Genomic DNA, 13,116 nt, shown 5'->3' with positions numbered 1-13,116 from the left:
TTCTTGTCTATGAGATATTTGTAATTTTTGAATGACATGATGAATTAAGGTTTTCGATTTTTATTCAATGATTTTAGGTTTTATGCCATGAGTTTCAATTTATGTTCTTAATTAATTTTCGGTGTGTTCTTATATTGCATGTGTGATTAATACAAGTAGTTGATGTCGCATATGTTAATCATTCAAAGTTAAAAACAATTTTGTTACAAGTAGTTGATTAATTGTTTGTCCCCTTTGTACCTCCACTGATTATGATCTTAAGTTCGACATTGGATAAATGCTTTAAACATGTTGATTTCTCTTTGTGATACGTAATTGCATGATGAATTGGTATGTTAGATTTCGTAGCAAGACAAGTAGTTGAGCTCGATAATATCCATGTATTAGGAACCAAGTAGGAACTTGATGCATGATCGAATTTAAGATGAACTATGATACTTACGGTATGAACATGATTGAGAGTAGATTTCGTTACCTTTGTTCTTATGTAATTTGTTTGGTGATTGCTTATGTGTTGGTTGGTTGATCACATGTATATATTAGTTTAGGTATATTTTCTGTTTGATCCGAAATATATCTCAAATCTTTTAAACTCTTATGAATTCATTGTTAAATGTTTGTGATTCTTTACCCTGGTTGGATCCTCGGTTTGTGAACGATACCCTCTTGTTTTATACTACTAACGATGCTTACATGGTTAATATTGATCTTGAGAAATCGAACCGATCAATGATCAGGGTGGTGTGCCTGAGTTTAATTATTTGAGTGAAACTTCAGAAATGAAGCATTGCGTGTGACAATAGATGGACATGTGACCAGCGAGTCGATGCATCTACCAGAACCATGAAGTATCTAAATGGTCCGCACTCTAGATGTATTTGGTCCACATATATCACCTTGGATCCTTTGTAAGAATGGAATGTTCTATGTATTATCAACTCGAAAGGAAGGCTTTACCTGTATCTTTGCAAATGCACAAGTTTTACAAAAATATTTATGGTCATTAGAGATCAAGGAAAAAGTATCGCATAACTCCTTGGGCTCCATCACGGCCTTGGAGGACTGTGGGAAAGCCTTGGCAGGCCGTGAGGCCGAGCCATGGCTGGACACAAGTGCTATGGCCGTGCCACCATCATCTATGGCATGTGAGATTCTCACATGCTTGTTGTCTTTGAAAAATGGATGACAGTGTGACGTTTTTAATATACAAATCATAACATCACGTCTGAGATGACCTAGACGATTATGCCATAGCTTGTAAGCATTAGAATCATAGAAAGACTTGCTAACTGCATTGGATTCAATTACACGTAGTGTGGTAAAGTACAACCCACTACTAATATGCTCAAATATCTCTAGGTTACAATGATGACGTCTACAACAAGAGGCAACACAAAGATACTCATTTCCATTAATAACTTTGGTGTTCAAATGATAATTGTTGGCACGAATATCCTTAAAACTGAGCATGCAAGATTCGGTTCCCCTTTGGTGCATAAAGTACATCATCGATTGTCATGTGGGTACCATTAGGTAGCAAGAATTGTGCTTTACCACGCCCTTAAATCAATTGATCGGTCCTAATGAGACAAGTCACAAAGGATTTGTAAGGCACAAATTGTGAAGAAAGTTGATTATCCCGCAAAAATGTTAGTTGTTCCACAATTTGCTAAGAATTCTATCTCGCCGGTTGCTATCTACAATTAAATTGTAAAACATAATTAGTCTTTGAAAAGAAAAGGCAAACATTCTCTAAGAAAAGAGAAAAATTATAATATGAAGGGTCAAAAAAAATTGTGATAACAGTATCATAGATACTTAGAGAAATCACAAGAGAAACATATGTGTGCCAAAGAGTAAGTACATTGATATTTGATCAAATAACTATAGTCGGCAAAGGACAATGAAGTAGCACCGCAGGGTCGCACGGCCATGGCGAGGCTGCAGTGTTACCGTGCATGGGGGGCTGCAGGAGGACGTGCAGGGCTCAGGGCTGCGGGATGGTTGTGCGATGGGGGGGGGAGATAGCATAGATCTACTCATTCAACATGAAGCTCAACTTATTCAAGTATGTCTATTCTACAACTAATCTAACATTGACCTAAGCAAGAAAGCGTAGTTTACAACTAAACAATATAGAATACACATAAACAAACATCTACGTCATGTCATTGCCCTTAACAGGGGCAACATAAGCAAAATCGGGACCCGAAAATAGGTTCCCTTTAAGTTTCAAGCTTTGGACTTTGGTATTTAAATTCGTGTTATCATTCAAAATTAACCACTTATAGTAGAAAATTATTTTCATTGAGTTATAATTAATTTCATAGCATAGTTAAGTGGAGCATAACGATACGAGAGTGTATGCATAAGCGGCATGTTAAACAGAGTTTTAACGAAGTTACAAGCGTTTTTGTGAGAAGGGCAATTGGGTAATTTCAGCGAATCCTTGCTTAATTAAAATTGATCCCCTCCCCCATTTAAGTTCTTCACCCCGGGGGGGGGGGGGGGGGGGAGGCTCCCCTTATCCACCTATCGTATTTTCGCAATTTCTCTTCCATCCGGTCTCTGTTTGGGTGATTCTTGCTGCGTTGGAATTGTATGTTCATCCTCCATCAATTTGTGGTGGTGATTTGAGGTATTTGAAGATGTATAGAGCCTAGAAACAAAGAAAACGTATTGTTGTCCCGTTTTGAAGGCGTGGATAGAACTCCCTTTTCCGGCAATCAATCGAGGTAATTCTGATTAGGTTTTGAAGCTTATGGAACGTAAAATAACCCCTTGAATAGTTTTAGCCAATTCAAAACATGTAAGAAAAATCAAAACAAATAAATTCTAGGATTCTTGGCCTTTCCCCCTGCTGCCATCCCTTGCAAATATCGATCAGTCTTTCGGCTAGGAAAAAACCCTAGCAGAGAGAAAGTCGCTCCCAAAAGCCCCAATGAGACCATATCATCCTTTCGGCGTTGGAGACCAAGCCCCGCTGCATAGCCCACCACGCAATCACAGGTTCAGTGATCCGTGACATGTGCAACACCCATAGCTGAGGAAAACCTCAACCGAGGCCTATGAGAAACACATTCAGAACACCGACCTCGTTGAGGAAAGATTCCCACGCCATCGGCATAGAGCCGCCGCTTTTGGTTTGGAGGGTAAAAGCCTTTCCGCCGCTATAGGTTTCGCACCACCAAAGCACTTCGCAGTTTCAGAGGTCTCATTACTATCCCCAATAGCCTCCAGTTATGAGGGCCATCAAGTTGAGGATTATTATATATATATATATATACAAAAAATCTCAGCTCCGGACCGTCCGGATTCGGCCATTCTGGCCACCAGCGGCGCGCAATGACGACGTCGACTAGTACAACCGCACTCCCCTCCTCACGACGCTCCTCCCTGTGTTGACCGGAGCTCCAGCGCCAGCCCTATTCCTTCCGGAATCTGCAGATTTTTGGAAAAATCAAGTATTTTGAGAAATTTCTAGAAATTTGCAGATTCCAGGAGGAGTAGGCCGGCGCTGGAGTTCCTGCTGGCACAAAGAAGAGCGCCGGGAGGAGGGGAGTGCGGTTGTGTTGGTCGGGCCGTCATTTCTCGTCGCCGGTGGCCGAAATGGCCGAATCCGGACGGTGTGGATGTCCGTAACAAATAACGCCTATATATATACTCTTAAACAACAAACAACTGAACCGTAAATATGAGATCGAAAAATTGGTAAAACAAAGAAGTTCTCAACTATGTGGTAATCATTGATATTTCATTATGAGTTGGTTTGACTCATAAACTGGTAAGTGAAATAGTTGGCTCACCAAAAAATATCAGAGAATAAGGGCTGTTCGGTAATGTTTCACGATACAGTTTTCCGTATTTGTAATTCAAAAACAATCGTAATTTGCGTTCGGTGAAGCAAACTTTGAAAACAAGGAGAATAGTTTTCATAGTACAACTCTAAATAACAGTGTAATTTCTAAAAACACATTTTCATTGTTTTCTGAGTATAATCACCGAAAAACAGAAGAACTCAACTCTTGGTCACTCATATTCTATGAAGTTTGATAGACTCGATCAAGTTCTCTCTCTTCAGAACCTTTCTTCTCCTATGGGTGTCGTTCCAGTTCTCTCGTCTTGTAACTTTGTCTGTTTGGCTATTCGATCTCTTAGATCGATATGTAGCTTGTTGCTATGAATTGAACATTCAAAAATCCCACACAGTAGAGAGAGAGAGATAGATAATTGCTCATGAGGTCTAAATAAATTAGGTCATTAGGCGGGTTATTTAACATGAAAATAAAATTAGTGACTGCAGATTTTAAAATATGAATCTTAATTTGGGTTACTGATTTGTGATTGTTCATGTTTTGATACCTATTGTAACGATCCCAAAATGTCAAGCATAAAACCTAAAAATTTCAAAGTCGTGAAACACTAAAATAATCTCAATGAATCGAAATCATTTTAAATGCCACAGCGGATCATTACTGAGTCACAATACAACTCAAACAAACCAATTATTACAAACCAATTTTATAATCCAACATTACATAAAAATGGAAATGTAATAATCCTCACAAATCTCTCACAAAACCCACAAATAAATACTCACAAGTTCTCACCCACAAATCCACAATAAAAACCTCACCACAAGCAGGATAATGAACAGCTTCGAGTCTTCAGAGTTGTCCCTCGATTTCCACTAATCAACACATGCGGAATTATCCCCTACACCATTGAATTGGTGCACCGAGATTGTAAACACAAACTCGGTAAGCTTTATAGCTCGTATGAGTAAAACGAAAATATAACTCGCGTATCAATATATACGAAAATCCACAATCAACAAATATAAATGCACTCATGAGTCAATGGACGGCCCATCTGGTTGTCCCAAAAATATATGAAATGAAAGTGCTCATGAGAAATTGGGCAACCCTTCTGGTTACCCAAATACATTTATAATACGGGTACTAATGAACGCTGGTACACATCTGTTACCCCTCACGTAGTACACCGCTGATATTGGGCAACCTCCTGCTACCCAACATCCAAAAATATGAATACTCATGAGCCGATAACTCATCTGTTACCTCACATGCAGTACTCCGGCAGACAGACTAGAGCTCTAACTGTATCGTAACTTTCGCCCGGCCAAATGTTAGGTTTCCGACTAGCCAAACACGTTCGAAGACTGGTCCGAAGACATGAACACGTTTTAACAAACTCCATGTTAAAACCACATACAATAATCATCACCTCATATTGTACAAATCAAATCACATGCTCGACATATAAATCTCGTCATCGAAATGACATAATCAAGATAAAATCATAACAGTATATTATATAACAAACTATATATATATGTACCTATTTACCATTTATACAATATATATAATCCACTATATCATATACATATCATATTTCATAACCGCGTCCGAAGACAAAACGTTTTAACAAACTCCATGTTAAAACCACATACAATAATCATCACCTCATATTGTACTAATCAAATCACATGCTCGATATATAAATCTCGTCATCAAAATAACATATTCACAATGAAATAATAATAGTATATAATATAGCAAACTATATATATATATGTACATATTTACCATTTATACAATTATATATATATTCCACTATATCATATACGTGTAGTATTTCAATCTTTAAAACTCTGCAAAATCTAGAATCTCCGCAAGGGTAGATTCGTAAATATGTGAGATTTTACTCACCTTATTAACTCGAGCGTAATTCCACAATTTCCGAAGGTAATTCATTTCCTTGATTTATAGATCACTTTGAAAAGATAAGAAAAGAATTTAGAATCGTTACGTAAACCTTTAAATGCCGAAACAGTAATAATCGGTTATTGTTCAGCAATTTCTGGTTTTACGAATTTACTGTTCACTGTGTACTATTCACGTATTTACTATTCATGGATTATTGTACAAATATCCATCCATTGCGTATTCTTGTACGAGTACATACTGTTTATGTATAAATACTATTCAATGTAAATACTGTCTCAGTAAATATCAATTACTGATTTACTATTCTGAAATTACTTTTTACATTTACTGAAAGTAATTTACATTTACCGTATGTAAAATAAAATTTACATTTACCGTATGTAAATCACTTTTTTACATTCACTGTACGTAAAAATAAATTACAATTTTACCATTCTGAAACACTGTTCACGAGCCGCCGCACGTGGCGGCGCGTGGGGTACACTTTTTCACCATCAAACTCGTAGTGTAATTTCTAAAAACACATTTTCATTGTTTTCTGAGTATAATCACCGAAAAACAGAAGAACTCAACTCTTGCTCACTCATATTCTATGAAGTTTGATAGACTCGATCAAGTTCTCTCTCTTCAGAACCTTTCTTCTCCTATGGGTGTCGTTCCAGTTCTCTCGTCTTGTAACTTTGTCTGTTTGGTTATTCGATCTCTTAGATCGATATGTAGCTTGTTGCTATGAATTGAACATTCAAAAATCCCACACAGTAGAGAGAGAGAGATAGATAATTGCTCCTGAGGTCTAAATAAATTAGGTCATTAGGCGGGTTATTTAACATGAAAATAATATTAGTGACTGCATATTTTAAAATATGAATCTTAATTTGGGTTATTGATTTGTGATTGTTCATGTTTTGATACCTGCTGTGAAAAACAATGAAAAATTTGGGGGAGAGAGATGTCTATAGAAAGTAGGGGTGTAAATGAGCTGAGTTTAGCCGAATATTAGGTTGTTCATGTTTGAATCGTTTTTATTCGATCAAGCTCGAGCCGGGCAAAAATTAGATCTTTGTCCTTCATGTTCAAGCTCAGCTCGACTTGAAAAAGCTCGAGCTAGGTTCGGGCCGGCTCATTTTATTAGACGAGCTCAAACTTGAATCGAGGCGGCTTGCATCATATGAAATTAAACTTTTAAAATTAAGAAATTCAAAATAAAATTCAAAATCTGATGTCATAGCATCACACAAATTTTTTTTTAATAAAATAAAAATAACAAATCAAACTCATTATTGTACTTAAAATCTTTAACTAATTATGCTAAAAATGAACTTTTTAGTTCTTTCTAACTAATACATATTTTAATATTATTTCTCATATAAAAATTATATTTTATATATTATAAAAATTATTAAATCAACGAGCCGAGCTTTTAACGAGCTTGAGTTAGCTCGCGAGCTAAACGTGTCGAACAAGCCAAATACTTGTTGTTTAAGCTCGGCTCATTTTTAAGATCGAGCTTAATATTGAGCTCATACTCGGCTCATTTAACTTTACGAACTTGAGTCAAACGGGCTAAAAGCGAGTTGAACACGGGTCGAACACGAGCGGTTAAAGGCTACTTACAGACATAGTAGGAAGAAAGAAGATAACCCAAATTAAGGAAGAGCGTAAAAAATCTTTTGTCTAATAAAGTTAGATCTTTCATTTGTTTAATCTTCAATCCAAATTGATCTTTTTTGGTGTGTTCGTGTCATACATATCGCCTACTGTTTTATATATTTGCTTAAGAAGATGCATGTAAATTCTGCTTCAAGAATGAGCTAGGCAAACAGTGATGTTTGTGGGCTTGTAAACAGTTTCTTTAAAAATTATACCGAACGGATTCTTTGTTTATAAAAATACTAAATTCAATTCATCGTTTTCATTTTATAAAAACTATTTTGTAAAATGTTACCGAACAGGCCATAAGGAATTCACCCAAAATTCCAAAAACAGCAGACACAAGGAATTCGGATATCCTAATGAAGACGAAATTGCCGAATCGAGGCTGGAGATGAGAGTAGCAGAGATGGGAACAACAAGCAAAAGTGACTTGTCACCACACCAATGAAGCACAACATTCCTTGCGTCTTGCATCAAGAATCATGAGGCTGTTTGTACTACAGAAGTCTAAGTCGTACAAAAATATTTAAAAAACGAGGAAGCAATACCTCCCTGTCCAAAGCATAGTAGTGGCATCTCCACTTTACCATCTTCCTTCCTAGTTCCCATTTATATCTCTTTCCCTTCCAATTCTTATCATTCTGTCTCTGCTGCTTTTCTGAGTTGTGTCCTTTGTTTTACTTAGCTCTATCTCCAGTTTCACACCCCAAACTCGCATGAAGGCTTGGGGTGAGTATTTCTCTGTTTTATTTAAGCTGTTCAGTGTTAATGATTTTATATGAGAAACCCATTTGATTTTTTTTGTGAGATTGAAATTGGGTATTGCCAGAAAGTTTTCTGGGTTCAATACTGTGTGGTTGAATTGTATTTCTGTGACCGTAATCCAAACTAGGTTGTACATCTCTGTTAGTTTTAGTTGTGTTTATTTCCGTGTGTTCTGATAAGGTTAGATAGCAGTCATGGAAACAGATCAATGAAACTATAATGTTTTATTCCTCCCCAGTTTTGATGAAAATGAGAAATGCGGAAACATTTAGTCATAAAGTCCATGTATGTAGCTTGATTAACAAGGAAGCTTTTCTAGTAATCTATTCGTTCGTTGGCATAGTAAGATCTTTATAGGGTGATGAATATTGAGAATTCAAGCTGTATCATAGAGTGGTTGTTGGGTGAATAGTGTTGGCTGTTTGAATGTGAATGAGGTGATGATACCTTACTTGTACTTCCAACTAAAGATTAAACTGTTGAAATTTACTTCGTATTTAGAAAAAGAAGTGTCCTTTTTAGTTAGCGGAAATTCAGTTCTTAGTTCTTACCGTAATACTCATACAACAGAGTATATGACTGGTGGGAGATAGCATAGTGGGAGATCTAAGTGATGCTGTGAAAGAGGGAGCTGGTGGTCATGATGCAGTGCCTCTGTGCTTTTAAGTTTCTGGTCTGGTGCCAGTAGCAGTAACTATAGTCGGGTTGGTGAAGATGATTTCACCTGCATATCAATGTGACAATGTCCATTGACATCTTCAGTTGTGAGGAAAATGCCAAGGAAACCACTGTGATCACATATGCCCAAATTTGTGTGGAAACATCAACTTTGGAACTTGAACTACCATTTTACCCATTATTAAAAAGTATTTGTGCCAACTTTTCCCTATGTTTGATCCAGATGCCTGAACAGTATATAACAATTTTACTGCACCTATTCCTCCATTAATTATTTCCAGGATCATTACTAGTGTTTGACCTATGTTCATCATTAACCACCGTTTACGGGGTAGTACCACCTCTTTCTACCAGTTGCACAGCTATTGCCTTTATTCTTCCTAAATATTTTTTTTTCTTAATTGTATCCAAGGGTGATGCAGCACACATCACTAATCAGCCACAGACTTGCTAGATTCTCAAAGGCCGGATAGCTTTGTTATCTGAAATTAAATTTCAGAAAGAAGAGAATCTGAGAAGATTTAATGTTATGTATCACACAGCATCATTAAACACTGCTCTCCCCTTGCCTTTATTCAACAGAAATAAATGGTGAGGGTGATTAAAGTAGTTGAGAAAATCAATTATTTGCGGATGATAGTTGACGATCTGATAAATGCTTGTTTCGGTCATAAAAAATATATTTGCCATTTTATTCTTACCATGAATGAGAGATATTGGGAATCTATTATGTTCTGTCGTTCTGAAAGAAATTGTTTATCCTTTTAGTAACTAATGAAACAATTAAACGTAAGATAATATGGCAGGATCTAGGTTTCATCTTATCCTGTTCAGCTTAATTTATTTTTCCATGTGTCTTATGTGAAGGCACATCTCAACTTTGCTGTTCCGTGAAGAATTTGTCAGACAAAGTAGGAGGAATGCTTTGTTGTCGTGGTACAGCAAACAAGTATAGCAGTCTAGATGCAAAGCTTGAAAAGAGAATGGTTGAATTTAAAAGAAGTTCTTCAGGCCAAAGCAATTTTAGGTCAATTGACAGCATAATTTTGAGGTTCCCTCAGTTTAGAGAAGAACTGAAGAACATAAGAAACGTGTTTGACCTGTATGGTAAGTTTTAACTTTGTTGCTCACTCTTTACTAAGGTTTCATGTGTTATTGTGAAGGTTTGCTGATTCTCATTCTATCTCTCTTTTCTCACATAGATGAGGACTCAAATGGAACTATAGACCGTGAGGAGCTGAAGAAATGCTTACAGAAACTGCAGCTCCATCTGACAGCGGAAGAGATTGAGGATCTTTTTCATTCATGCGACATGGATGGGAGTGAAGGGATACAATTCAATGAATTCATTGTTCTTCTGTGTCTCATCTATCTATTAAAGGACCCCCATACGGTATTCACAATGAACTTTACGTTTTATCTTTTCTTTGGAAGTAAATACATGTTGGCCATCATAGTTAATGTATTGGGGATTCTTTCAGGCATCAAAGATAGACTCTCCACAGCTAGAAGCAACTTTTGATACTGTGATTGAAGTATTTTTGTTTCTGGATAAAAATGGTGATGGCAAACTGAACAAGACAGAAGTGGTGAAGGCACTCAATGAAGCTTCTCCCCGTGAAAAATCTCCTTCTCATGTCAGCAGGAATCGATTTAGTAATGATTCTTTGCATATACAATAACATTTCCATTTCTCCTTTCTTTTAAACTGTTCACCGAGTTCTCATTGTACCATGTTTTATAGAAAATTATATCATAAAAATATCCTAAATATATAGGATTACATCATAGCAATCATACTATAATTCTATGCAAGTATACCATAATATTATGAGATTATTTCGTAATTATTAATAAATATATCATAATTCGGTGTAAATATACGTCCCAATTATACCAGAGTTAACATGAAGATTTAACTTGCCCTTTAAAGCATCAGGCCCTTGATGCATGATTAAGATGGTAGGTATATATTTTCCAAGTGAGGATGAAATCTTTATTTTTTGCGTTTTAATTTAAGAAGGGCTAGAAGCCTCAAATGGCAGCCCTCACACTATTGTCGTCAATGAAACCACATAATACAAATGGACGGGGACATAAATCTTAAACCTCATATTATAAACATCCTGAAAAAATATCAGGAGTCACAACATAACATATGCAAAATGATGTAAAGTTTTAATTGCATGTTGTTTGTCATTGTTCTAGTATACCTAATTAATATCGGATATGTATTGTGATTGTAATCAGTTTTGAAATGCAGTTTTTATGTAGATAAAAAAAAATCCTTGGGTGGATTTGGGGTGGTCTTGAGTATGAATTGCTCTAAACAACTGGAACATATACACTGCAACTAACAAAACGTCGAAAGATCGTAATCATAGTTCGAATACATATATTACAAACTTTATAAAAGAGAAGTGACATTACTTGGCTGAAATAGCTAGGCACATATGGTCTCATTTGAGCATCAAACTACGAGACTCAACATCGATCATAGATTGCTCATTAACAACAATTACTCTGTTAACCTACTTAACCGGTTATACTACAAATCACCGACAATTGAAGCCGTATGTTATATCATCTAAGGCCAACTATAATAACACCACTATTCTCTTTTCAGTGTATATATAAGTACTGTACTATTCTCTGCACTGTATATATATGTACACTACTATTCCTTCTTTAAGTAGCATGAAGGACACCATATGACCATGAAGAAAAATAATAACTTCGTGCTGCAATAGATTTCCATAGATCACATGTTGTATATGGGGATGGACCAGCTGAATCGATAGGATTAATGAACTAGGGTCCTCTACTCCTGCCCCAACTCTCAGTAGTTTAATCCATTCATTTGCGGGTAGCTGTGAAATCCAGTCACAATAAAGTGCTAGTCCTATGAAAATTTAAGTCGTTCAAACCCCAAAGAGATATGGTACCCACCACCAAGTTTAGTGCTTCCCCTACATGGCAGACAATTTGAAACATGATTACACAACTTGTTAATTTAGTGCATAACAACTCTCAACCAGATAGAACGAAAGAAAAATATTCGGCTATCTAGACTAGATCCGCCAATATGAAAATATTATGTACGTAGCGTAAGTAGATTAAAATTGTATACTGTATTATAAATTTTGTGCATTTGTCGTAAGGTATTGAAAACGATTCATTTTCCTAATAAATAACTGATTTTTCACAGTGAATTGTAATTTGAGGTTAAATCGAGCTAGATTTCTTAATCCGAATGAAATTAGGTGAAATGAAATGGTTTAGAGTAATGGTGTAAATCAATTTAGGAAAATGATGGGTACGGAGAGAGTCAATGAAAATATGAAATTGGGACCGTTTTGTTGGATTGGGTGGACTGGTATGTGCATGGTGCCCAGAGTTTGAATTTGGTATTACGGGGGGTTTGGATTGTTGTGGTTTATAGGTATGTGAATGAGATGCATGACAGTGTAGTCCAAATTTATTTGGCAAAGATTTGAGTTTGGTTGCCTAATTCATTTTCCTTTTTTGGCAATTTTTGTTTGTTTTCTCTATCTCAAAGTCTCAATCTCAGGAGTTGTGTCTAGATAGTCCCACAAGGAATCCCAGAAGAAAGCTATTCAGATGAGCAAGTGTTTGTGTGTTTAGTTTGAAATGGGCGGAAAAACATTGCTAAAGCCTAGACCTAGACGTTATGCCATTTATGTGTTTGTTTTGAGAAGATGAAGAACAAACATCTACTAAGAATGAAAGATATTACTTGGAGATTTGAAGATTAGAAACTCAATGATAGGGACAAGAACGAAAGGAAAAACAGTCATTCAGGTTTTCACTCTACTCAAGGTTTTCTCTCAAACTCCACCGACACACCCCTGCACCAACAAATCCCTCCTCTCCCGGTTGGATGTTGTGAGCTTTGCCATTGCGTTTTGCTTGGAGGTTCACGTCCCTACTAGGTCGTTGTCTCCCTGAGATCGTTGTCTCCCTGAGATCGTTGTCTCCCTGAGATCGTTGTCTCCTTGTTTGTTAATATGTTTTCCTTTTCTGCCCTTCTATCTACAGGATTGAATTGGTATCTAGTCACTCTGATTGAACCGGCTTCTACGAGGGCGGAAGTCGAGGTTCAAGGGCAAATGGATCCATGATTTGCCATTGTGACTTAAAAACGACCTGCTTGGATTCTTGCTGCGTAGATACTAAGCTCAAGCATGTTGTCATTGTGTTGTTGTTTGCATTCGTACTTTTACTTGCCCTAGCCCATATTTTTATGTTT

At 36.6% G+C, this 13,116-nt stretch overlaps 1 protein-coding gene across 1 annotated transcript; it reads left to right on the top strand.

Moving 5' to 3' along the window:
- The first annotated feature begins 9,718 nt into the window (after positions 1–9,718).
- LOC126792217 (probable calcium-binding protein CML22) lies at positions 9,719–10,528 on the top strand. Its single transcript, XM_050518682.1, has 3 exons — positions 9,719–9,953; positions 10,049–10,239; positions 10,328–10,528. The coding sequence occupies exons 1-3, from the start codon at positions 9,767–9,769 to the stop codon at positions 10,526–10,528; spliced, it is 579 nt and encodes a 192-aa protein (XP_050374639.1). The 5' UTR covers positions 9,719–9,766.
- Positions 10,529–13,116: the final 2,588 nt, after the last annotated feature.

The sequence above is a fragment of the Argentina anserina genome, chromosome 4, assembly GCF_933775445.1.
Source record: "Argentina anserina chromosome 4, drPotAnse1.1, whole genome shotgun sequence".
NCBI classification, from domain to species: domain Eukaryota; kingdom Viridiplantae; phylum Streptophyta; class Magnoliopsida; order Rosales; family Rosaceae; genus Argentina; species Argentina anserina.
The sequence above is the reverse complement of the archived record's forward strand: the minus strand, read 5'-3'. Positions and strand labels throughout refer to the sequence as shown.

What these genes read in the sequence shown, in the direction of transcription:
- LOC126792217 (XM_050518682.1), top strand. Translation starts at nt 9,767, where the DNA reads ATGCTTTGTTGTCGTGGTACAGCAAACAAGTATAGCAGTCTAGATGCA. An exon ending in AAACGTGTTTGACCTGTATG is followed by an intron (nt 9,954 to 10,048) that starts GTAAGTTTTAAC and finishes TTTCTCACATAG; the next exon opens with ATGAGGACTCAAATGGAACT. An exon ending in TATTAAAGGACCCCCATACG is followed by an intron (nt 10,240 to 10,327) that starts GTATTCACAATG and finishes GGATTCTTTCAG; the next exon opens with GCATCAAAGATAGACTCTCC.